Below are 26955 nucleotides of genomic sequence, written 5' to 3' on the forward strand. Positions count from 1 at the left end.
TTCAGGCAGAGCTTTCCAAACGTTTCATGTTGGTGACACACTTATTTGACATGCATCATTTCGTGACACAGTAATTCAGTTTTTACTAGCAAACAGGAGGTTCAGCTAACCCCTTTCCAGCCCCGGGAGGAGAGCATGGACACATGACACACTAACATGTCACAAAGTAGAGTTTGGAAAACTCTGCCTTAAGGACTCCTGCTGTGGGCCATTACCAGGCTGACCGGCTATTCCAGCCTTTGCATCCATGCTGCACCCAAGAATTAGAAAGGGGCAGGCATTTAGCCTACCCCCCCCAAAAGTCATAATATATAGCCAGCAGAGGATTAATTCTTCCTAGGCAGCAGCAAAAGGAGGATCAGAATGGACAGCCATCATTTTCCTCTTCTCCAAAGTGTGCTTGCAGAGAAGGGATTAATGGGGAGGCAGTCTGCAATCATCCACCTGTGACCACTTGCCTGTTGAACTATATCCCAGCAATGACATACAGTACCTTCTGTTCCCCAGGGCTGACGCCCCAGCTTATTTCCCACAGTCTATTTTCAAACAATTTGATCAGTGATATGGTTAATAAATGGTATTCTTATAGAAGGGTGTGTACACGTGTGTGTGTACACGTGTGTGTGTGTGTGTGTATATAGATATAGATATATATACACACATATATACACATATATATACATATTCTAGATGTCATCTTTGGAATTCCCTCCAAGCTCCTAGTTTTAGATCCGCAATAAGAGATTCTATAGGGGAAGGACTGCTAAAAGTGGCTGTACCAGCCTCGTTGTTAATAGCCGCAGCCAAGTCTGTTAAGTATCTCTTTGCTTGACTAAAGATGCTTCCAGAAGGTTGAACTGAGTAAACAGTCCTCCCTCCCTCCCTCCCCAGCTGGGATGTCATCAGTTAGTGAAGCAGAATAGGCTCTCAGCTTGGACTGGGCTGGAAATAAGACACAGAGGCATGGGTGTAGCGGGGGGGGGGCAGCTGTCCCCCCTAAATCAATAAAAATACATGGATAACTTGAGGTTCCCCTCTCCAAAAAAAATCCTGCCTTTGCCCATGCACAGAAGCTTAACTTCCTCTCTTCCAGCTATGAAACAAAGTGTTCTGCTTTTCTACGTCCTGGAAGTAGTTGGCTATCCCTGGTCATGTTTATTCAAAGGAATACGTTGCCTTCGTATCCTCTGTCTGCAGCATTATTTCTCCAACCACTGTTAAATACAAGATTTGATGGATATTCAGCCCTACTTTATTAACAAGGCAAACAGGCCAGACCATGGAGATTACACAGTGTTTGCTAGACTTGGGAATTTGCACTTTTTTATTGGAGTATCACAGCAAAAAAATAAAATAAAAATCCCTCTAACACAGTGGTGAGGGCAGAGGGAAACCCTTCGTCCTGATGCCTGATTTTTTTTTCCTTTTTTTAAAAAAAGTTGATGGTAACGGAAAGATCGAGTGGAGAGAGGGAGGACGGAAATAATACATCATTGTGCAGCGAAGGGGAAGAACGTTCTGGAATCCCACACCATTTGCGGCAAAGGTGCCAACTTGGTGTTGTGAAAGTCTTTTCCTCTCAAGGTGAGGGGTGTGTTTTTGGTGCTTGTGCAACGGATAAATCCTTCCCTGGCGGAAGACTGCTGTCTTGCTTTTGGTTCCCCCAAAGAGGGTGCAATAGAAACTCCTCCCCCGGCAGAAGGAAGGGGGATTTTCTTTTGGTGCCGGGCGCTGCAAGGAAAGTCTTTCCTGTGAGTTCGAGAACGGCCCGAGAGGGCCAAACGAGAATCAGTACATGCGACAGTAAAAGCTTCCGGCTCACCCAATCTTTGTATCCACGAAAAGAAAGAGAGAAAAATTAGGCCACACAAGAGCCTGGATGAGCTGGCTGTGTACAACAGTTGTCTGACGGCTTCAGAAGTTCTCAAAGGGGGGAGGATGAACGATGTCCACAGGCTGTCCCAGTAAATCTGGATTCGAGAGATCTGTGGTTAACCACAGAGCATGCCCACCCATCCCAAAAGGACTGGAATAACCAGCAGTAAGTGGATGACGTCCCATCAGCAATTGAACAGGAAGAAGGAAACTACCTCAACTATTTTCTCAGCTTCAGTAGGATAGCATAGCACATTCGTAGGAATCCATAGGAGAACAAGCAGATCCATGGGAAATTAGGTTTGGTGTCATGTGCTGAAACTTCCTCCTGCAGCCAAGGAAGGTTCAGCCCACACGAGAGAGAGGGGATCTTTAGATGCGGAAGCTCTCCTCTTTGCCATCAATGTGCTTGAGGCGCAGGTACACATCGGTGCCAATCCCCTGCATAGACTGGAGGGTCAGGGAGCCACCCAGATATTCGGCATAAGCACGGGACGTCGGTAGTCCAAATCCAAACCTAGAGAGAGAGAGGACAGACAGAGGAGTCCTTAGTTCCACAGCCAATTTTGTGGGGAGAGCAAGGTCCAGTTGACTGGAGGAAGTCTGGAAGGAATACAGTGGTACCTCGCAAGACGAATGCCTCGCAAGACGGAAAACTTGCAAAACGAAAGGGTTTTTGGTTTTTTGAGTTGCTTCGCAAGACGATTTTCCCTATGGGCTTGCTTCGCAAGACGGAAACGTAAGTTTGTTTCCTTTTTCTTAAAACCGTTAATACAGTTGCGACTTGACTTCGAGGAGCAACTCATAGCACGCGGTGTGGTAGCCTTTTTTGAGGTTTTTGAAGACTTGGGTGATTTTTGAAGCTTTTCCAAAACTTTTCCGACACCGTGCTTCGCAAGACGAAAAAAACCGCAAGACGAAAAAACTCGCGGAACGAATTAATTTCGTCTTCCGAGGCACCACTGTACTCTGCAACACATTTATACGGTAGTTAAGTCTTAGTCCATGTAGCTTTCATTCCATGGAATGCTTTTGCTACATGATTTTTTGAAAGGGGGAGACTTTTCAGGGAGAGCTGCTGCTTGAGGAAAGCTACAAAAAGGCCAGAATATCTTGTGACAATTGCATCTTTAATAATACATCTTTTTTTGCCAGGGCCCTGCGTGATCTGCTGCTGCACTGTGTAAAAAAACACTAAATTTTGCATTTTGAGAATCTCATGATCGTTCCCTTTCCCCCTCCTTCAAATGGCAAGCTTCTAGGTCAACGATGGGGAACCCATGGCCTCCCAGATGTTCCTAGACTACAAATCCCACCATCCTTTTCTATTGGCCATGCTTGACCATGCCTGATGTGAGTTGGAGCCCAGTATCACCTTGGAAGCCCCCAGGTTCTCCAGCCCCCAAGGTGGAAAGAAGTTTGAAAGAAAACCTGGTCCAATTAGTGCCACAAGTATTTATCTATTTACTACATTTCTGTTCCATCCTTCCACTCAAAGGAACCCGAAGCAGCAAGTACAAAGTGCTTTAGGTACTCCTTCCGTTTCTATTTTTAGTACTCATAATGTCTGCAGATTGACTGGTGTTTTCTTCCTAGGTATGTATCATTCTTTCCCCCCTAAGAAAACACCCTTCGGGCAGCAGCTGCTGGAAATCCCATTTGCCCCTTCTGTCCCCCCCCCCTTTGTTCTTACCCATGCATGGGTCCTGACTGGGCGCTGTTCCCCATTTCCACCATGTTCCCAAAGAGGGTGTTCATGCGGGGGTCCTGGGCGCTCGCTTCTGCTGTGGTGAAGTGGTAATCTGTCACCTTCTCAACGTGGTCATGAGGAATTCCGGCACCTCGGTCTGAAATCCTGCCGGGAGAAAGAGGAGCCACACCTTACGGTTCCCAAGATGCTTTAGTCCCTTTCACCTGCCAACACCCGTCCCTCCCCATCACGAAGAAGATCATCTCAAGTTGTCCGCCTCAATGGGAGGACCCCCACATATTTTCAAGGGTCCCTGGTATTTGGCCGCTGTGCCAAGTTCCCACCAAGATGGCGGAAATGGATGGTGGCCTAAAACCTCTAGGAAAGGGGAGAAACTGAAGAGGCTTCCCTGGCAAACCGTACCGTATGATCAGGTCAATGTCATTGTTGGCAATGGTGATGATGATGTCTGGCACGTTATAAGGGGTATCCAAGTGAGACTCCATCGTGGCTCTGAAAGCAAGGGAATGGCAAGGGAATAAGTCTGCGTCCTACCTAAGCAGCACCCCTACACCCTTTCCCACTTGTAATGAAGCTCTCCTCCATTCACAAAGTCTTGCAAACCTATCCTTGTTGCCAAATATTTGGTAGAATACTTCCAATCAGCACACCAAATCCTGCCTTCCATAACTTCTGCAGGCCCCTCTCCCCTCTGCAAATTCCTTCACCCAGTTAGAGTCAGGAATGTTGGTCAGAATCGAGTGTCTGCTTCCAGAATTAAAGTTCAATACATTACTTCTTGTAAATGAGTCATCATAGTTGCTATAGGGCTGTGAAAATTTGTGTCCTGGGCTTTTTAGACTCATCTACCCATGTACTATCTGAAACCAAAGGGTTGCCAGATGTGAAATATCTTGGTATTGTTTCCAGCTCTCCCACCCCACTAAATGGTCACTTTTTAAAGCCAGCATTTGTCAACTTTGGGTCGGGGATCATGGGAGTTGTAGTCCAGCAACATCCAGGGACCAAAGGTTGAAGCCAATAGTTTCACCCCTCTGTGTTTATGTATTCCAACCCAACCCAACCCAGTGCCCTTCAGGCTACAGCTCCCATCATCCCTGAGTCACCAGCCAGGACTGATGGGAGTTGTAGTCCAACATCTGGAGAACACCAAGCTTGAGTAAGGTTCATCTATTCCTTTCAAAATGAAATAAGCAACTTTTGAGACAGGAAGGGCTTTGCACCAGATTGGCCCTATAGAAAAGGGAGTGAATCAGTGCTATGGGCTTTAATATTTCATTATTCATATAGGTATTTACATGCCACCTTATCAAAAGATCTCAGGGCAGTGGAAGGCCCAAAAAGCCATTTCCCTTGCAGATTCTAGCCTGCGTCTCATCCTGGGCTACAAAGAGGAGGATAAATAGCGCACCTCATGGCATTCTTGAGCAGCTCTGGAAGGATGTAGTCAAGAGGCATCGGGATGAAAGGAAAGCGGGCAGCCACGTGGCCATTGATCCGCACCCGAGGCGCGTTCCCGTACTTGTGCTCACAGAGGCGCCTGTGAGGAAATACGGAAGCAGGATTAAGTGCAGGCTCCACTGCTGGTGGCTTCCCTGGGAGCAAGCAGGCACCAAACACATCCCCATTCCTGTGCCCTACATGCGTTTATTTAATGCAGCGGTTCTCAACCTGTGGGTCCCCAGATGTTGTTGGACTACAACTCCCATCATCCCTGAGCTCTGGCCTTGCTAGCTAGGGGTGATGGGAGTTGTAGTTCAACAACATCTGGGGACCCACAGGTTGAGAAAGGCTGATTTAATGGGATTTCCTACCTGTCCCTCCCCAGAAGGTCACAACAATATAATATAGAGTTATAGAAACGACAAATCCATTACAGTTATAAAAACAAGTGAACTGTTTCCAAATGGATCTGAGCATTATAATTTGAGCAAAAAAGTGGGTCCTGAGAAACAATAATACCCTCAGTTTCAAAGATCAGGGTTAAGATGGTCATACGGTTAAGATTTGTCATACGGCAAATGCTGTACAATGAAGATGCTGGAGACACACCTCTGTGGGGAGGGAGTTGTACCCCAAAAACCCTCCCCCCTGGGCCACAGCCCCCTCCCACCCAAGAACTTTTGAGGGTGGCAGAACTGCTGAGGGGCCCCCTCTGCAGACCTCAACACTCAAGAAGGTTGGGGGATAAGCCCTTAGGGCTATGCTCTATGTGAGCCTAACTTGGCACTCACAAATGACCCTGGGGAGCTTCTAGGGCCCAGCTCTCTTACTGTATCTGTTTGGCCTCCATCCCAGTGAGTCCCATCTTAAATCCAGATTATTATGCAGGAGGGGAAAGGCACAAGGCCTTAGGGATCAGGGCAACTGACGTGGGATGCTGAGCTTTACCACTTATGTTTGCTTGCAACTACAGCAAAGCTTCCTGCCTAGCAATCCTAACAGCTGACTATTTGTATTTCATTTACATATTTTACGTTTCAAGTGACTTTTAAAACCAATATTAAAAAATAAGGTTGTTTATGTATGCAACAACAGCGGCCCATGTTTTGTTAGCCCAAAAATGGAAAATGAGTGCAGTCCCAACCAAAGAAGATTGGCAACTTAAGTTGAGAGAATATGCACAGCTTGCAGGCTTAACATATAGAATAAGAGAAGAACAACAACATACGTTTAAAGAAGGTTGGAAAGCTTAAATTGAATATATGGAAAATAATTGTGTACAGCTGAAAATGCTGGAAGCATTAAGATAAATTCGACAGCGTAAATAAGTTTTGATGGATGCAATAATGGAAAACCGATTGGTATAATTTTTGTAAAATATGCAGGGATATAAGATATTCAAAATGACAATGGAAAGAGAAGGGAAGTCATTGATCTCTTAAGTGTGTAAAATATTTATCTGAAATTGTAAAACAGAGAATTTAATAAAAATCATATTAAAAACAGAAAACCCATATTAATTTTTTAAAAAGATTATTACATTGCATTATTGCCACAATTAATTGGCTTTCATTTTTTTAAAAAAGCAGCAATGGAAAAAAAGTTAAACCATCAGAAAGAAATGCAGCAGAATGAGGAAGATGGAGCCACAGAATATGGCCATGAGAGGGAGCCATAGACTGCTGCAAAACACATAGCCAGTATGATAACAGGATGATTTGAAATAATCAACAGAACTGAGTACCTGGCAAAATCTACCCATTTCTCAATTATTTTCTTTGGAGACAAGCGAGTGCAGATGATCCCAACGAAGTCTGGCTGCAGGAAGATGAGAGGAGAGGATGACATTTCAATGTAGGATCAAGACCTAGAATAACGGTTTCTAAACTTTTCCTGCATGGACCACTGAAAAACAGACGAGGGCAGACCACTTAATGATTTTCCTTCACGTTTTGAAAGCAGAAAGTCTCCAGTCCAATCTGTGCCAATCTCTAGTTACTCAAAAGATGTCTTAGAAAACAGGGCCAGGGGAAAAATCTCTTACCCAAGGCCCCGTAGAGCTGTTGTGGGTTATAGGAGCAAAAATAGCATTAGACGAGCCAGTGTTATGTATGGGCACGGAAAATGCAGAGGACACCAAATGTTAAGTATCAATTCTGGGTCTCTCCCTCTCTGGTCACATAGCTGTTCACGAAATCTATGTCCTGTTCAAGTAAGAAGAAAAGTTGTACCTTGTCTTCATGCAAGGAAAGATGATGAATGGCCAACATCCGGATGCCCAGGCGAGAGGTGAGGGTCTTGTCCAGGAAAGAACGGATCAGCTTCTCATCCTGAGAAAGGAACAGGAAAAGCTCACCATCTGTAGAGCGGCCCTCACAAGCGGTTGCCCCATACAGTGGTACCTCGGGTTAAGTACTTAATTCATTCTGGAGCTCCATTCTTAACCTGAAACTGTTCTTAACCTGAAGCACCACTTTAGCTAATGGGGTCTCCCGCTGCTGCCGCGCCGCCGAAACACAAATTTCTGTTCTCATCCTGAAACAAAGTTCTTAACCCAAGGTACTATTTCTGGGTTAGCAGAGTCTGTAACCTGAAGCGTATGTAACCTGAAGCATATGTAACCTGAGGTACCACTGTACAGGCATGTCCAAAGTCTGTTTTGGGGTCCTCCTTTGGCAGTTTATTTTCTGGGGTAAAATCCTAAAAAACCCTCAACAACTTCAACCCTAAAAAAAGCTAAACAACTTTGGGGTAAAATCATAAAAAAGCTTAACAACTTCAATCCTAAAAAATGGTGAACAACTTTGGTCGGCCCTCACGGTCCTTCACTTCATCAAATCTGGCCCTCTTTGAAAAAAGTTTGGACACCACTGTTTAAAACCTGTCCAGGAAAAAGTCTGAGGGAAGGGGACACGTGAAGACACACAGGTGTGCGGGTGTGGGTGTGTGACATGTGAAGACAGACTAACCTCTTACCACATCCTCTGCTTAGTGCAAATCAACTGCAGTTCGAAGGATGACACTGAAGGGGCCAGGGTGGATTTGATTTAAATTAAATCAATTTAAATCATGATTTAAATCACTAGTCAGTAAGACTTGATTTAAATCTTTTTTTTTTTTAAAGAAAGACTTATTCTTGCTGGTATAATTTTAATATTTACAACCAGATGAAGGTTTCATTTTTGGAATAATAAACTTTCAGAGTTGTTTTCAGTGTTATACAAAAAAATACTGATTTGGTTATACTATTAGAAATACATAGACAGTTAATTATGGAATTATTGTGAGGTTTAATAAGTTAACTGTTTATATTTGACCAACCTTTCTGCTGTACTTCATTGGAAGGAGAAAAATAATCATTTCTTTAACATTTTAAACAATTTATTTAACTAAAACAATAACATTATTGCATATGTATCCATGTTTGTTAACTGATGTGGTTAAACAGTTTTTAAAAAACAACAATACCTTAGACTGAGTTTTAGCACACATGAAAAACCTAAAACAAATCCTTATTTCCTGATGAATACCCTTTGGACTATAATGTAACTTAAATAGAAAACTATCTTTAGAAAGATTTTTCCTCCAAAAGCATTTTATTTTAAAAATCCAATTTAAACAATAAAAATCTGATTTTTTAAAAAAATCCTGATCTTGATTTAAAAAAAAATCATTGATTTTTATCCACCCTGGAAGGTGCTGAAGTGACAAGGACCAGGTTGGGCTGAGGATCTATAGCAGGCCTGAATAAACATCTCAGGAGTCTGCACTCTCCTCTTCAAAACCCACCCTCTTCCCAGAAGTGTTGCCCTGGTCAAACCCACCAACCCTACTTTTCCAAGTCTGTCTTCCTCCCAAGCATGTTGTGGGGATCTTGAGCGGCAGACAGGTTGACCCAAGTTACCCAAACGGACTAGGAAAGTGGTACCTGTATGTGCTTCCGACATTCCCGTAAGCCCTCGGCCAGCAACGTCACCACGTCCTTGTGGTCGTCTAGGAGCTGTCGGACCAGTTTGCAATACTGGGCCTCCGACTCTTGGTCCTTGATCTGTAAGCAGAGGAGAGAGAGAGGAGAGGGAGAGTGCGCATCAAAAAGAGATGGAACTTGGGTAGGGAGGTGATCAGAAGCAGGCAGGAGTCAGCCATTTCATCCCACTCACCCCAGAACCAGCAGCCCCTTATTTATCACCCTACAGAGCAGGGATGGGGAACCTTTTTTCAGCCTTAGGACTGGGTAATCTTCTAAAAATAGCTGCCAGTGGTGGGTGGAGCAACAGATTAGGCTAGGCATCCCCAAACTCGGCCCTCCAGATGTTTTGGGACTACAACTCCCATCATCCCTAGCTAACAGGACCAGTGGTCAAGGATGATGGGGATTGTAGTCCCAAAAACGTCTAAAGGGCCGAGTTTGGTGATGCCTGGATTAGACTCTAGTAGCTGGCAGTCCAGCCACACAACCCCTGAAGTTTCCTATGTGTACATCTCTCTGCCCAGGCAAGCGAGAGGCATTATGACCATTCAAGGACGGGGCCACTGAGGGGTGTGGCTTATGAAGAATGCAGAGGGCCACATAGAGAGAACTGGAGGGCCACATTGGTCTCTGGGTCTGAGATTTCCCATCCCTTCCGTAATAGCACCTGACACGACACTGCAGGCCATTTTGACGAATAAATAAAAACAGGAACTTCCCGAACTGAAAACAACATCATGCCCCTTTGTTTATAGAAATGACATACACAAGGCCTGTTTACGTTTGTTTGTTAACGTTGCCTTTATTGTGCAAAACCAGTAAAATACATTTGGGAAAACAACAAGGTCAACATCCCTGTACGCTCCGGTTGACATTCACACGGCTATTCTATTAAATCTGGCCGACTCAATAGGACTCGGGACATGTTTAGCAACTTCTGCATTCAAAGACGAAGCACATGCTTACCGGGGGAAATTCGCTCAGTTTCTGGAACGCTCGGATGTAAAGCTCGTGCTGAAAGAAGAGGACAGAAGTGACTCAAGGAGAGAGGCACAGGCTACAAAACAAATTTGACACCAAGGCCCTGAATCCCCCTGCTAGCTTCTGAGAAGGGTGTGGAATCTAAAAAGGTTAAAAGCCAGAGGTGCTAGGAGCCCATACTCCAGGGTGGGGTGCAATATCTTGGATTTATATGGTGCACTGATTGGCTTCGAAAGCAGATTAGACAAATCCATGAAGGGAAAGGCTATTCGTATCTCCACTGTGGAGGCAGTATGCTTGCAGGCTTCCCATTGGCAAAGATGGGCCCTTGGACTGAACCAGCCAAGCAGTTCTTATGCTCTTTTGCTAGGTGCCCTAAGACTGATGAGGTGAAAGGAAGCTCCATTTGGCTCCACCCATTAGGGAAAGGCCTAAAAGCTGCTGGGTCATCTGTGTGGAATATATGTTTATTCTCTTCTGCATTATTGCCATTTGTTTTAAACCACCTTGGTGAACAATTAATTCAAAGGCAGAGAACTAAGATGCATGCTGTGGTAAAAGGATAAAACTGGTCATGATTATGCACTTTTATTTTTTGTTATTTGAATGCCAGCTGTCCTGGTATATCAAGGCCTGTCACACGGAGGATGGAGCAAGCTTGTTTTCTCCTGCTCCAGAGGTTGGAACCCGAAACAAAGGCTTCAAGTTACAAGAAAGGAGATTCTGACTAAACATCGGGAAGAACTTTCTGACGGTAAGAGGTGTTCAATAGTGGAACGGTCTCCCTCAGGAGGTTGTGGACTCTCCTTCCCTTGGAGGTTTTCAAGCAGAGGCCCTCTGTCCTGGATGCTTCAGTGAAGATTCCTGCATTGCAAGGGGTTGGACTGGATGACCCTCAGGGTCCCTTCCAAATCTGCAATTCTATGAGGTTTCGAAACTATCCCTCAGTTATCACTACTTCTCGGTAGTGGCGCCCGCCCTGTGGAACGCCCTCCCTTCAGATGTGAAGGAAATAAGCAGCTATATTATCTTTAAAAGACATCTGAAGGCAGCCCTGTTTAGGGAAGTTTTTAATATTTAATGCTGTATTGTTTTTAACACTTGATTGGGAGCCACCCAGAGTGGCTGGGGGAACTCAGCCAGATGGGCGGGGTATAAATAATAAAATTATTATTTATTTATTAATTATTATTATTATTATTATTATTATTATTAATTATTATTATTTCAGCCATCTCTTTCGGTCAGCCCCTGCCAACCTGGTGCCCTCCAGATGTTTCAGACTCCCTCCAGCCCCAGCCAGCTGTGGCAGAGGCTGTTTCAGGCGCTTTCCTGCCAGGCACCTACCACATGAAGGATGGTGGGGTTGCACCCAATAATGAAGGGAAGACTCCGAAAGCCTTTGATGCGATGAGCAATGCGGACAGGGAGTTCGTGGTGCAGGTAGCGGGCGCTTTTCTGTAACAGAGCACAAGGACACGTTAGTGGGTTGAAGTTTCCAGAAGGAGGAGAGGAGCTGAGTTCTCTCCCATGCCCTGCAATATAGATTGTATTAGAATGATGGGTAAGGCGGCTTTGCTTCGTGTGCAGAAGGTGTCAGGCTCAATCTCTGGCATCTCCAAGCAGGGCTGGGAGGGAGCCTTGCCTGAAACCCTGCAGAGCTGCTGCCAATCGGTGCAGAGAATACAATACTGAGCTACATGGGCCAATGGCCTGTCTTGGTATAAGGCAGGTTCCTGTGTATTTATGTTCCATCTCACTCTGCCTAAGGATAGGGCCGGCCCTGTTCTTTTGGGCTCTTAAGGCCCCCAGAGTGCCACAAATTGACCAGTGTGGTTATGTGCAGCCAGGCAGGTTCAAAGAGACTGTTTCACATGGTGGTCTTCATTCCAGGCAGCATTATATTAGCTGAGCAGCTTCAGGTGGTTTGGGCCCAATTAAGTCTACAATGAAAGAACCCTCATTCCTTCAAAATGGAGTGCACAGAGTTTACAAGCCAGTTTCCCCCCTAAAGGCATTCAGGGAGACAACAGCTACTGAGTTATGGTGTTGCTGCAGCTACAGATTTTCATCTCCTGGAGAAGTGGGGGTAGAGATCCTTCTCTGAGCCAAAACTGGCCATGGAGATATTGCGGGCTTTCTAGTTGCTTGGGCTGAAGCAAAAAGCAAACACAAAGCAGACCTAGAAAGAAGCCTCCTGTCCCCAGAGAAGCAATGGGGATACAGGGATTCCTCTGCCAATGGGCATAGTGGGATTCCTTGTTATGTCCACTACAAAACTAACATCCTGCCCATAGAAAGTGAGTCTAGAAGACAGGACTTTGCAGAGTTGAAAATGAGAAGGGGATGATGCAGTGCTAAGGCCTAAGCAATTAAGAGTAGTGAAGGGAAAGAATGGGGCTGGTATCCAGGAGTCCCAAATTCAACCTGTAGCTCTGACAATTTGAGGACAGACGTTAATCTCACACCTACCAGCAGGTGGCTCCCATCTTGGGACCGTCCAGAATACAACATGGTGGTCGGTGTCAACCTCACAGAGGGCTGGGAAGAGAGAAGAGGAAACAAGTGTTCAAAAAGGCTCCAGAGAGCCCTCGTGAGGTCAGGCAGAACAGCGCCAGCATTGAGCATTGCCAGCCACAAAAATACCTTCTATCATTACTTAATACCTTCCTCTTCTGTGGTACGAAGGGCAGTTTCCCCCCGAGCTCACGGCTTCTTAAGGATGCCCTCTCCACACACCAGAGATGGGCAACTTTTGGCCCTCCAGATGTTGCTGAACTACAACTCCCATCAGGCCCAGGAAGCCAACGGGATGATGGAAGCCATAGTTCAGCAACATCTGGAAGACCAGATGTTCCCCACATATCCCATACACTCTCACTTGAACAGAGAGCACTAGAAATTGGACCCATCTTACTTCCTGCTGAGAAAAACAACTGACTCTGGTTGCAATGGTTAACCTTCCAATCTTCTATAATTCCCTCTCGCCCTTGTAGACCAACCATAAACACTGTTTATCACTGGGGAGCAGGATTCCCAGTATTCAGTCATTCTTTTCTAAAATTTCTTACCAGCTCTTCACCACATGATCCCAGGGCAGCTGTTCCAGCGATACAATCAGACAAGAACAAATGCAGCCTTTCAGATATTTGGGTCTTAGGTCGCTAGGCTTCAGTTCCCTGTACGGCTCACTGCCACCATTACCATGGCAGCCAGGAGTAAAATAAAAAGGACCTGCTTCATAAGCAAATATGTGGAACTGGTTTTCTTATTAACAGAAACTGCTTTGTTATCAAGCAAATGGTGGTTGCCATCTCTGGCACTGCACATGCAACTTTCAGGAGCTGCAAGGATGTATAAGCGCAGCACTCCCCCAGCGCAGAGCTGCAATGAGGGGGAAAAGCTGCACCCGTTGCATTTCTGCCTGACAGAAATGCATGGAAGCCCAAGGTAAGGGGAAGGAAGGAAAGGGTGCAATTAACACTGGCAAGTGGTTCCTCCAGACATGTGAGGACACCTCTTTTCCAACCCCACACCTAAAACAAGGACGCTGCAGTCCTATGCAAGTAACTTCAGAAAGAAGTTTGTCTAAACCTAAGCAGGCGATGTGTTCCTGCGAGGAGACATATCAGGAACTTCTCCTGCCAGGCCTCTGTATAATGGCAGGCAGGTGGTTTATTTAATTAACCAGCATTCTCCCCAGGGCAGGCTCCAGACGGCTGGGAAAAGATTAGGCCTCTCTTCTCCCCAAAGCCCATACTGTGGACTGCCTCTCCAGAGCCGTTGCCAAGTTGTTAGGGGAAGTCATTAAACAGTAGCGATTAGCAAAACGGGGACCAAAGGCTGAGGAATCATACTGCTCAAAACAATAGCTGGAGGGATTTCAGAGGGGGAAAATGAACACAGAGAACTCTCTGCTACACGCACACACCCATCCCTCACGTCTCATCTTGCCCCGTGAGCACTAAAACAGCACTAGCCATGCCAAAACTAACAGCCTTCTTAGGCTGCTGAAGGCCATCTGTTTTTCCACTAGGCCAGAAACCAGCAGCAAAGGAATGCAATCCACCTGCTCAGACCTGTCCTTCATATAACACTCCTTTCTTGAGGAGAACTTCTGCCGCCAAGGAGCACAAGCGTGGAAAAGCCTAGACCTGCTCCTGGCTCCCAGCCTACCGTTTTAGGAAGGTGAGGCAAAACCTGCCCTCAGAGAGGCGGCGGTTGAGGAAACGGGAGCATCGGCCACCTCTGCTGCGCGCACAGCATGTTCAGCGGCCATGTTTGCGCTCACCTTCTCGGCCGCGACGTCAATGGCCGACTGGTTGTAGAAGGAGGTAACGGTCTTGGATCGCTCGCGGGCCAGTTCGTGGTGCTGGTCAATGGCTGAAGAGGACCGGTACCGCAGGACCGAGGGGAAGGAGGGGAGAGCACCGGGAGCCCGGCCCCCTGCTCCCCCCAGCTCCAGCATCAGCAATGTCTTCCACATCATTCTCTCTTCCGTAGGAACCTGGAGGTGGAAAGACAGACAAGGCAGTGCTAGGAGATTAGCGAGGCAGAAAACTTTTCCAGCGTTTTATTTCCCAGCGGTCCTGCCCCCCCCCTTTCGCAAGTTCAATAGTAACGGTGAACAGATGAACAGATGCCAAATATCTAATGCAGTATGAGGCAACCTTGGCAATTTCCTGGCTTGTTTGGTTTTTAAGGTTCATTTACTAAATACAGATAAAACAAACATACTAAAATAGATCACCCACGAGGCCAGGGATGGGGAACCTGTGGCCTGCCAGCTGTTGTACCTTGGCTGTGGTGTACCTTGAAATCTCTCTCCCTCTCCAGTATGTGTGTGTACACACACGTTTGAATACAGCTTTACTCTGTGCAAAAGAGGGAGGCAGACACAGAGACAGAAAGTCTCCGAATGCATTTCCACTCCAGTTGTGAACTTTGAGACATCTGGCTGAGGTTAGAATTGTTAAGTTCAATAGTGCACTGATCTGATCCAGGTCAATTCTCAGATTTCTTTTTTAAAAAATATTTATTTGGTTTTTCAGATTAAAGTTTTACAATCACATATCCAACATACAACATAAAAACAAGATTCCAAAGAACCTCCTGGACTTCCCTCCTCCCCTTTGTGGGTCCTATTGCTAATCATTTCCTCCTCCATCTTTTATGAGAATCCAAATCTTTTACATCTCCATTATGTCCAAGAATTCACCATTGAACTACAAGTGTTATTCCAATCCTACTAACAATTTTAGCCGTTTACAATGGTTTTTAAGATATAAATTTCTCCCATTCCTTATTAAAATTTTGGTCTTCCTGATTTCTGACTCTTTGGGTCATTTTAGCCATTTCGGCATAATCCATCAACTTAAATCTGCCATTCTTCTCTGGTAGGGACTTTATCTTCTTTCCATCTCTGGGAATTGAATTGCTCAGAGATGCAATTCTCAGATTCCTATGGCATCTCCCACTCACCACACCCTGATGGCTTGTATTTCCCAAAATGTTTAGCTACTAGCCATGCTGGTTATACAGTCGTACCTTGGAAGTCGAATGGAATCTGTTCCGGAAGTCTGTTCAACTTCCAAATCGCGGCTTCTGATTGGCTGCAGGAATATCCTGCAGCCAATCGGAAGCCGCGGAAGCCCTGTCAGACATTCGGCTTCCAAAAGAACATTCGGAAACCAGGAACAGTCACTTCCGGGTTCCGATTGTTTGGGAGCCAAAACGTCCGAGTTCCAGGGCGTTCGACAACCAAGGTACGACTGTACTCCATAGTCGGATGCAGCATGCTTCTGAATACCAGTGGCTGGAACCCACAAGAGGGAAGAATGCTCTTGTGAGCTTGGTTTCTGCCCGCTGGTCTCCCATTAGCCACGATTTTGAGAACAGGATGCCTGTTTAGATGGGCCATTGGCCTGATCCAGTAAAGGCAAAGGTACCCCTGCCCGTACGGGCCAGTCATGTCCGACTCTAGGGTTGCGCCCATCTCACTTAAGAGGCCGGGGGCCAGCGCTGTCCGGAGATACTTCCGGGTCACGTGGCCAGCATGACAAAGCTGCTCTGGCGAGCCAGCACCAGTGCAGCACACGGAAACGCCGTTTACCTTCCCGCAAAAAAGCGGTACCTATTTATCTACTTGCACTTAAGGGTGCTTTCGAACTGCTAGGTGGGCAGGAGCTGGGACCAAAAGACGGGAGCTCACCCCGCCACGGGGATTCGAACCGCCGACCATACGATCGGCAAGTCCTAGGCACTGAGGTTTTACCCACAGCGCCACCCGCGTCCCCCTGATCCAGTAGGCTCTCCTTATGACCATAGAGGCAGCCAAGAGTCTGCCTCGCATGGCAAGCTTTGGCTGCCATCCAGTGCAGCAAAGAGGGATAGAAAGAAAGATCTATAAATAAGCAGGCATAAGTCAGAAAGATCTATAAATGAGCCGGCATAAATCTGACTCATTGGACTTCATCCACTGGGAAGCTGCCCTGAAAACACCCCACCAAAGTGAACAGGGGCACAGCAAGTTTGCCCCATCCTCTTCTGAAACCCTAAAAATGTGGGACCAACTTTCCAGTCAAGGGCAGTAGATTATGAGCAGCTTCTGGGGTGCTGCAGGAGGGTAAGAAGCAGACAAGAACGATGTGCTGTATGTATGGTTACTACAGTGAGGCAGTTAGAGAAGAAAGTCGTAGCGTACATAATAAACAGGGTAGGAAGTTAAGGCATCCCGATAGTCAAGGGCATACGAAGCCTGGGTTCATGCCGCCAGTACCAATATTAGTTTGCTCCTTGAATGATACAGATCCACACACCACCCTTCCCTCACGTTAGCAATAATACTTACTCCTAAAATAAGATTACCAGATTTTTTTCAATGAATCCGGAGACACTTTTCAACTTCAGTCGAATTCAGTGGATTTTGTCAGGGGACTGATTTGTAAATCTGGGGACTGTCCCTAGGAAACGGGGATGTCTGGTAACCTTATCCTAAGATTACAAGTTACAGGGACATTTCCCCCAGATCTGGGCACTGCTATCTCTCATGCATGCCCAACAGGGGGAAGACATAGGCCTAGTCCACAACTCGGCTTCATTACCAAACTGGCTGGACTTAACTTGGCTCCACTGAAAACAGCATTACATCTGCGGGGAGGTGAAATGAAACCTGCTGTCGAAGAAGAAGAAGAAGAAGAGTTTGGATTTGATATCCCGCTTTATCACTACTCGAAGGAGTCTCAAAGCGGCTAACATTCTCCTTTCCCTTCCTCCCCAACAACAAACACTCTGCGAGGTGAGTGGGGCTGAGAGACTTCAAAGAAGTGTGACTAGCCCAAGGTCACCCAGCAGCTGCATGTGGAGGAGCGGAGACGCGAACCCGGTTCACCAGATTACGAGCCTACCTCTCCTAACCACTACACCACACTGGCTCTCTAGGAGGCACTAGGAGAGGTGTGGGGAACCTCCCTAAAGCTGTTGATAAACTACAACTCCCATCAACCATGCCTCTGTAGTTCAGCAACATCTGGAAGGCCAACTCTAACTTTTGACAGCTCCCATTCGAACGTGCAAGTTGCTGAGGGGGTGAACGCAAAGTGTGTGAAGCCACCAAAAGGGGATTCTAGCTCATTTAAAAGATCTAATGTGTCCCATCCCCCCCGCAATCTTTCAAGATAAGGGCAGGAAAATAGGCGGGGAGGTTGTTAGGACAGACAGAGATATCTGAAGAAGTGTGCATGCACGAAAGTTTATACCAAGAACAAACTTAGTTGGTCGCTAGGTGCTACTGGACAAATATATATATATATATATATATATATATATATATATCTCGACTGTGTCAGACCAACACGGCTACCTACCTGAATCTAGATACACACACACACACACATACACACACACACAGTGTCCTCCCAGCTCTGACAACTCCAGATGGATTTCAAATGCGGAAGTGTGCAAGAAGAGGATCGTCTTTCTCTCACCAAGAGGCGGTTTTCCCTTTCGTCCAATCATCTGACAGCTAAGAGCCACATGGAATGCCGGAACATTCTGAGAAGCCTTCCAATTATGAGGCCACGTGCTCCAAGCATGCCACAAATGCCATGTCTGCCACAGCCGGCCTGTCGTCATCCAAACACTGAATCAGCACCGTCTCTCCCCGGGTGACAGACAGACATCTTTCTCTGCCCTCCCCCTGTTCACTGAACGCCACAGAGTCCAATATCCCTGGGTTCACAGCTTGTTTTTTTAAACTCAAGGCTTAAACGTTAGCTTCTTAGAAACAAGAAATAATATCCCATTAAAACACCAAAGAAAACCTGGAGGAGATCCTACAGAGACCTTACTTACCTCAAGTAAACTTGGTTATCTTATGCCAGCTTCCTTGTTCTACAGGGGCAGATAGCTCCGTTTCCATCTGGGAGGGGTAGAAGCAGCGGAGAGATCCAGTTATCATAAAGACAGTAGATTGCAAAGGAGAAGCTTTCGAGCTGTTTACTGTTGGGATAGCAAACTGATTCACATGGGTGTTTTTTTTTATACACAGGATTGCTTCTGGTAGTTGATCCTGGAGAGAACCAACCACAGTAATAACCATAAAAACGAGACCTTGCAAAGGCCTACAATGGGAATGGAGAGTTATTTCGGTCCAATTCCATTGTGAACCACCACTGCATTCCAGGTGGAAAAGTGGGTGGAGCAATGGATGCCTTTTGACCATACACTACAATTCAACCACACAAAACTCTCATGTACACACACTTGCAGCGGAGTTGGTAAGGAGTGTGCCTTAGGGAAAGGGGTGTAAATGTGAAGAGGCGTCTGATAAGAGATGCCTAAACTCCCTATGCCTGACCTAGTGCACCACTGCAAATTAACCTCCAGCTTTGCCAATCTAAACACATTTCTCTCTACACAGGTCCCCAGGAGCAAAATTAATCTGACTAGTGATGGCGGTAGAACCAAGCAGCTGAAATACGTTGTATTTAATAATAAATAATAATAATAATGGGGTGGGAGAGGAACAGCCATTATGGTTTCTTTGATACAACCTGAGATCTGTTCTTTTGGCTATTCTTAACTTAATTGATTAGTTACTTGCTACAAAGGAATCTCTAAGCAACTTGGAAAATTTTAAGCATAGCATAAACATCAGAAAGTGAACAATATAGTGCAGCAGAAGCCATACAATAGCAACCCATAGAACAGACCCAGTAAACCGGTGGCAAACACCTATCATCACCAACAAATTCATTAGCACCTAACAGAGGCTCATCTCATCAAATCTGCACAGTTCCTCCTGCACTTCACCTTAGGACTTAACAGACTCTGGGCTTCCAATTAGCATCCATCCTGAAAGAAACATCTAGAAAATTTGCTCACTGCTTTGTGACATTTTAGCTGATCCTTCCTTTCTTTAGGTCTAACGTGGTAGTCAGCAAGTATAATACCTGATTATAGCTTCTGATTTAATTTTCCTACTAATGGACCAACGAAACTGCCTACAATTTTTGTGTGATGTCAGGATTGTCACAGGAGAAGCTACACGGTTGACCCAGACCTGGAAAGAGTAAGTGAAAGATGGCAGGAGCAAGGGATCCATGGCATCCTTCTTCTGGATTTATTTACTTCCTTCATCCTTTGCCAACCTGGTGCTCTCTGACTGTTTTGGACTACAACTCCCATCAGCACTGGCTGGGGCTGATGGGAGTTGTAGTCCAAAACAGCAGGATTGCACGAGGTTGACAGAGACTGAAGGGAATATACTTACAATATTTAAATCAGCTTCTCAGTAACTCTGTTATTTAGTCACTCAACAAACGTAAACATGTTTTAAAACACAAGCCATAAAACAGCAATAACACTCCATATAAAAATGTATCAGCATAGAGGGACCTGAAACTAGTTCACGGCACAAGTACAAATATACAAGTGGTGGCTACCAAAAACTTAAAGATTCTTTTAAGGCCACAGATTTAAAAGGACAAAATGACTACAGAGAAGGTGTCAGGAGAGCCTCTCTGGGCCTCACTCTCTACTTCCTCAGCGAAGCTCTGAGTTTTCGCTTCCAGCTCCCTCACTGTGTAACCACTAGCCTGTGCTACCCAGACATCCAGACGTTATTTGTTACTACATTTCAAGCCTGCATTTCCTCCAGTCAGTTCAAGGAACCAAACATGCTTCTCCCCCTCCCCATTTTATCCTCACAACAAGCCTCTGAGGTGGGTCAGGCTGACAGACGGCAGCTGGCCCAAGGTCACCCTAGTGAGTTTCACAGCTGAGTGGGGACTTGAACCCTGGTCTCCCAGGCCCTAACCTAGTCCAACACTCTAACCATTACACCACACTGACGCATTAGTTCTCCCTGCTCTGACCACTAGATACACCTTCATGAGCTACCACAAAAAAAATGACTTCTGTGCCCATTTAGCGCAGGCCATGCCAGTATGATTTATTGCTCTTGAGAAATATGCCAGGAAAAATGCAGACATGAAATGGAGACAAACGGTTGTGGAGTTGCACTTCCATCAAACTGGGGTGGGGTGATGAATAATATATAATACAGTACATAAAATCAAGCAGGAAAACAAGGTTGGAAGGTGGGCAGGGGAGAAGGCAACCTTGCTGAACAGCCCTGCCCCAACCTAGGCTGATCTCTCAGATTCCCTCAACCTGGATCTGAGCCTTCAAGTGAGTGGGGGGGGGGCTCCTCTATACAAACAAACTCCCTGCACACAGAAAGCTAGCATGACAGGGTTGCAGCCTCCTCTTCTGCCTGATACCCTTTAATGCTCAGGGAATGTTTATTCGCAGGGAAAACAACAGAAAGGCGGGGGGGTGGGGTGGGGTAACCAAGGACCACATGCAGCCTGCGGTGGAAATACCGCAGAGGGGAGGTGTTGTGGCATCCACTTTTTCCAAGGCCACAGGTTCAAATCCCCAGCATCTCCAGCCAAGAGCTGGGGGCAGCTCCCCTGTTTGAAAACCGCTGGCAGACAGTGCAGGCAGCGTTGAGCCAGGTGGATAAAGGGCTGTTTTTGCTGGTGGCAAAGAGGAAGGGAAAGGGGTTGGCAGAAAGAGAGAGAGAAGGCTGCATAAGCCGGCTTGGAAGCAGCGGCCCAAGGAATTGGGCCACAAGATGCCAGGACTCCTGGGTTCTCTGGGGCTTCAAACAAGAGGGGTCGGGAGCCCTGGGACACCTGGGTTCCATTTCTAGCTCCGGGAAGCCGGGCGAGGAGGCCTTGCGGGCTCCAGGAAGCATAAGCCTGGACTCATTCCCGGGGGAGGGGAGGAAGGAGCACCGGGGGGGGGGTCGTCTCCGGAACACAAGCACCCACCTCTTGCTCAAGCAGCTCGGGGTCCTTTTCCATATGGCGCTCCCCGGATCCCACGGGCGATGCAACGCCACAAAGAAGAAGAAGAAGAAAAAGACGAGGAGGAGCAAAAGGAGGAGGAGGAGGAGAAGAAGAAGCAGCCGCTGCCCTCTTTTAATCCGGGCCAAGTGTACACGCGCACAGCAGCCAGGCTGGCCCCGCCCCCCGGCTCCGACCTCATTTCACCCCAAGCAGCTGAAAGCTGCAAGGGCGGGGGAGGAAGCGGAGCAGCGCCGCGCAAACAAGAGAGATGCCAGAGATCTTGCAGGTTCCAGAACGCGCAGACAACTTCAAGAACGCCCCGAGATCGCGACGTGCGGATCTCACCACGCGCTGCACTCATGCACGCACACCGCGATGTCTGTCTACAAACTGGGTAGCCAATCAACAGAGATTTTGCTCGGAAAAGAAAGCGGGGGGGGGGGGGGCGTTATAAAAGAAGCTGCCTCCCTCTCGACGTTTCACTTTCAATTAACTTGTCATCGTGAGCTGTCCAAATAGAAGGAACAACTCCATGGCCGCTAGCGCTCCCTGGAACAGAGGAGAGCTGGACACCAGGTTCCCCCAAACCTGTTTTCAAGTGTTCAGTCAATATGCAATATCCTAATATTCAGACTTATTATTCGTCTACCAACAAGAACTCCAGGAAGGCAACTCTCTCTACCCAATAAGGGACTTAAAGAGACTTTTCTGGAAGCATTATATTGACAACTAAAGCTGTCGCTAATTGTCACTAAATGCTTGATACTGAAGTCACAGTGTGGGGGCACTGAGGCTGCTAGCTCTGAATTACTGGTTCAAATCTCAGTTTAAACAAGAGGCCAAAACCAGCCCATCTCAGTCTATCCCAGAATAATTCTAGCCTACTTCATATAGGGCACCTTCAGCGGAGTAGCTATCCCTGATTTTCAGAATCTGCTTCTGGCCACCTAGCTATACCAGCCAGTTATTTAAAAGAAAAGGTTAACAGGCTACTCTTTACTAACAGATTAAAGTGAGCTATTTACACGCTGGTCATTATTTAACTAGTGATTACTTTCACTTACGCAGAATGTTTTAAAACCTATCTGTCTTTCATCTTCGCAGCTCTATTATTCTAACTGCCGTAAACTGAGACCAAGATATACTATCTCTCCAAGACTCAGCAGGGGAGGGGGGATTCGGCCCCAGATCCCTCAGACCTTTCTTGAAAACTAAGGCATCTATCAGTGGCTTTCAAAGCTTCTGTTTCCTGGGGGCTTATTTCCACTTGTCTGTCAAAGAACTTCTGTGTGTCTGCTATAGGACTTCTGTGTACTGTGGAGGATTCCAGAGGCGACAACGTTCTGAAACACAAACGCCGGGCCTGTTAGGCCTCATTGCTGTCCCTCAGGAGTTGAGAGCATGCCCAGAATTGTCATGTGGCTGCACATTTTAGGCCGGCTGTCCTAGGCAAAGTGTCTTTCAGGGAAATCCATGTGTCTTTACCAACCGTCTCTTTTTAAAAAATAAATAAATTATAATTTTCATTTATATACATTACAATTATTTAACCAAGTTTAGACATTTTCAGTTTTGACTCCCTTCCCCCTTTTTCTGCGGTTCCTTACATTTAGTTTCATTCTTTCCTGCATACTCCAAATTGCCTTAAGTTATTTTTTTAATTGTCTATTCTCATATATATCTCATACTGTATATATATTTAAAACTGCAGGTTTTTACAATAATCCTGCCAGTGTCTTGATATGTTTACAGTTTGTTTGTAAATACTCAATAAGCCACTTCCATTCCTTTCTAAAAAGTTTGTTGTCTTGATTTCTTATTCTTCCAGTAAGTTATGCCATTTCTGCATACTCCATTAGTTTCTGTATCCAGTCTTTATTTTGTCAGGACCTCTTCATCCTTCCACTTTTGGCAAATAATATTCTTGCAACTGTAGTTGCATGCATAAATAAGTTTCTACATTATTTGGGTAGTTCTAATCCTTTTTGTATTACTCTATCTTTGACTCTTTTCGAATTTCAAGACCATACAGTCACCCAGCAGTTTTTTTGCTTTTGCATACTGTACTTTGATTTTACTTGAAAAAAATTATCCACTGCCACACTGACCTCATCTTCTTTTTACCGACTGTCTCACTGAGGAATCCCAGATAAGTAAACCCCAGGGTTCTCCAAGACACAGACTGAAAACTCACTGAATTAATTCAGTGGCGCTTCAACTACTTTGACTGCCAATCCCAACAACTTTAAAGCAATGCACCAGACTCCTTCCTTGTTCATTCAAAATATTTATCTCCCGCCTTTCTGTCAGAAAAAGGAGGTATTTGAGGCATCTGACAAAATGTCTTTGTTTTAGAAACATACTCTCTCAAATTACCAGACTCTCCAAATGGATCTGAAGTACTTAGGTGCTCTAAGCTCTTTATATATTATCTAGATTTATCTCTCACCTCTCAGCATAACATTTTATACCATGGGAACATGGAACGTTATAGAACATAAGCTAAAGAGAGAGAGAAGTTCTCTGCCTTTGCGAAGAAAAGTGACGCAGGGGGTAGATCCTTCCTGAATATTGACTTTCCACCGCACCTCATTTTTATGCCTTTTTTGAGCATTCATTTGTAGGAACTGCTGCCTCGTGCCAAGAGTTTTAGAACAATTATCCCTCCCTTGCCAAGTCCAGTGTTTACATTCCCAGGTCACAGCAGGCTAAGGGGAAAGGAGCAACACAGAACGTCTTGGATGCCAGCCTCAGCCTATCGCAAAGCCCTAGGTCTTGGTTTCAATGGCAAAGAACGAAGGAACAGAGCCAGCCCATGCCAGCAGCTGCAGACTTTTCTCCCTGGAGTCCCCTTGCTTTAACCTACTGGACTCAGGGCTGGGAGTCATTGACTTCAATTTTCTAGGCTCCAATCCAACGCAGATCCTAGATCCCTGTCATTAGGGGAACTGTTTATAGCACCACCACGGAGCATGGTGCTTTATGGAGCAAGCCAATCAGCAGCAGCAACAAAGTGCCCCAATGAGCTTACAATCTGAATGCTCGCAGTAACAGTGGTGGTTGCTGCAGCATGGGGTTTGGGATAAGAAAACCAGGGAACGGGAGAAACAGGGGTGTAAAAAAATAAATACGGTAACAGAGGGCACCGGAGGTGAATGGATCACAGGAAAATAATCCTGGCACTTTGGCCCCATAAATTTCCCACCCACTCCAGGGGATCAGACACACTGGGGACCAGGAGTCGTTAACCCAAAGATCTACCCAAGAGTCCTCCCCCCACAGATTATAGGAGTTTAAACGCTCATCATCCCCTGCGCTAATCTGGCCCGCTCAAAACTCAAAGAAGCACGCGCTACCCTCTTGACTGAAGAGGACCCGGGATCCCCAACCCCACCTGTCTCCTCTAAAACCTCCTACTGTCTTCCCTTCCGGAGATTCAAGGAATCCTGGCTCCCCAACGCCACCTCCATTTACCAGCCCACGAGGCTCCTCCCTATGCTGAGAAGGGAACCCAATGACAATCGCGGCTCCCTCCCAGTCGTCTCCCTCCTAACCCGCTTCTTCCTTGCTAGAAACCCAGCAGTTTTGCATCCTGTTCTCCACTCTCGGGGTAGAGACTGTAACGCACGAGCCTCCGCCCCGCCTCGTCCCCCCGGCAGCGTTCACAATGGTACTTTCCACAGAGGATCCCTTACCGCCAATTCCAAACACCGCAGCAGCTCCCGCACTTGGGGACCGGACTGAACCAGCTGTCTCTTTCTCGTTAGGGGTGGGTGGCTGGGTGCGGGGAAGGGGACTGACGACAAGGCAGTCTCTGACGGAGGAAGGGAGCAGTGCAGCATGGGAAATGTAGTCTCATCAATGCGCCTGCAGTGCGCAGACGAAACTACGATACCCAGAAACCCCTGCGCGATAAAGCGGAATTATGGTGGGGAAATTTTTTTGCTTAAGTTAGCGCCTCATGGGAAATGCAGTCCGTCAATGAGGCAAAACAGGGAACAAGGCAAGCTGAAAACAATTCCTGCTAAAAGACGGGAGGGCATAAGGCGGACGTTTTCAGCACATTTTTGGGACACGGGTTAACTGCTGCGTTTAAAGAGGAGCACCCTTCAAACCAACCAATGTTATTATGGTGTAAGCTTTATAATGCAGTCATGGCAGCATGGTGTAGTGGTTAGAAACGTTGCACGAGGGCCTGGGAGACCAGGGTTTAAATCCTCATTCAGTCATGATGCTCAATGGGTTACCTTGGGCTCATCTGTCTCTCAGCCTAACCTGCCTCACAGGGTTGTTGTGGGGATAAAATGGGTCTGGAGGGAGCCATGTATATGCCAGCTTCTTGGAGGAAAGGTGGAATATCAGTAATAAATAATAGTGCAAGGGTTTGAGTGTGCTTATGTATCAGATGTGTGCATCGGAAAACTGGTCCCCCACTACGAAGTGCACATCTGAAGCCTCTGACAAGAATCAAATTCAAACCAGAGTATAAGAGAAGACGTGTCAAATAATTTAAATTTTGGCGCAGTATTTTGGCTGACATGCATCGTGCCACAACAAGGAACTTATTTCACAAATGAGATACCACAACAACACACAATTAAGCCTGACCTATGCAGAATTCCTATGCCAATTGCCACTGGAGTTTGGGGTATAAATGTTAGAAATAAATAAATGGGTTTTGGCTTGCCTGTCTCTGCGAAGGATGGCCAGGTTGCCACGACACGGAGGTGGAAACTAATTTCCACATGTATATAGGATCGAGCTCTTAACTGTAGCATAAACATTTCATGAGCAGTGAGCAGTGAAGTGAGAGAAGGCTGCATGGCAGGAATGGGGATGCTGATTGAAAGAATACTTATAGTTCCCTTCATGTTTGGGAGACAAATGCACTTAGGAGTCCCACTGGAACATAGGAAGCTGCCTTATATTGGATAGTCAGCCCTTTGGTCCATCTAGCTTAGTACTGCTTACACAGGCTGGCAGTGGCTCCCCAAGGTTTCAGGCAAGGAATCTTTCAAAGCCCTACCTGGAGATTCCAGGGATTAAAGCTACGACCTTCAGCATGCAAAACTGATGTTCTCCCACTGAGCTACATCCCTTTCCCATTGAGTTCAATGGAACATACTCACAAGTGTGCCTAGAATTTTAGACAGAATAAGGCTAAAGTGAGGCACACCCTGAATTGTTGGTAATATTTGAAACACTGTTGACTCTGACCTTGTATTACATTACTGTATCTTCAGTGACAAAGCTGGAGAATCAGAGAAAGCACTGGAATTACTCAATAAGCTAGCTCAGGTGTTGACTATGAAGAAGTTACATTGACAGAGTGGGGCTGAAATAATGTCGACATTGTGAAAGTCCCATCAGAGGAATGGTAGCCACAGCTGTGAAGTCACAATCCTTTGGGATGCAAGCATATGAGGATCATAGAATTATAGGGTTGGAAGGGACCCTGAGAGTCATCCAGTCCAACCCCCTGTGATGCAGGAATCTCAACACACAGCCTCCCAATTTGAAACCATAACTGGATGTTACGATGGGAGCAGACTCGACATGGCAATCGCTACAAAAGTCCAATAGGTTGCAAGACAAGATTTCTAAAATGCCAGAAGCGC

The 26955-nt window shown here is 46.2% G+C and overlaps 1 protein-coding gene across 4 annotated transcripts; it reads right to left on the bottom strand.

Annotated features, from left to right (window-relative positions):
- Window positions 1-1306: 1306 nt before the first annotated feature.
- BCKDK (branched chain keto acid dehydrogenase kinase) lies at window positions 1307-25162 on the bottom strand. Of its 4 annotated transcripts, none has more exons than XM_080978909.1 (13): window positions 25033-25162; window positions 18333-18399; window positions 14272-14487; window positions 12453-12521; window positions 11328-11438; window positions 9966-10013; window positions 8958-9077; window positions 7261-7359; window positions 6774-6847; window positions 4998-5126; window positions 3989-4078; window positions 3569-3730; window positions 1307-2392 (listed from the first exon to the last, which is right to left on the bottom strand). In XM_080978909.1, the coding sequence occupies exons 3-13, from the start codon at window positions 14467-14469 to the stop codon at window positions 2248-2250; spliced, it is 1245 nt and encodes a 414-aa protein (XP_080835035.1). In that variant the 5' UTR covers window positions 14470-14487; window positions 18333-18399; window positions 25033-25162; the 3' UTR covers window positions 1307-2247. The 4 variants fall into 4 exon arrangements, with proteins under 4 accessions (XP_080835035.1, XP_080835037.1, XP_080835036.1 ...); XM_080978911.1 differs by lacking the exon at window positions 25033-25162 and adding an exon at window positions 24732-24814; XM_080978910.1 differs by lacking the exon at window positions 25033-25162 and adding an exon at window positions 21320-21521.
- Window positions 25163-26955: the final 1793 nt, after the last annotated feature.

This window comes from Podarcis pityusensis, assembly GCF_964106645.2.
Source record: "Podarcis pityusensis genome assembly, chromosome: 13".
Taxonomy (NCBI): Eukaryota; Metazoa; Chordata; class Lepidosauria; order Squamata; family Lacertidae; genus Podarcis; species Podarcis pityusensis.

Coding starts and splice junctions, on each gene's coding strand:
- BCKDK (XM_080978909.1), bottom strand. CDS start 14,469: ATGATGTGGAAGACATTGCTGATGCTGGAGCTGGGGGGAGCAGGGGGC. Junction 9,078..9,965: donor AACTGAGCGAATTTCCCCCG/GTAAGCATGTGC, acceptor CTCTGCTTACAG/ATCAAGGACCAAGAGTCGGA. Junction 7,360..8,957: donor AATGTCGGAAGCACATACAG/GTACCACTTTCC, acceptor TTCCTTTCTCAG/GATGAGAAGCTGATCCGTTC.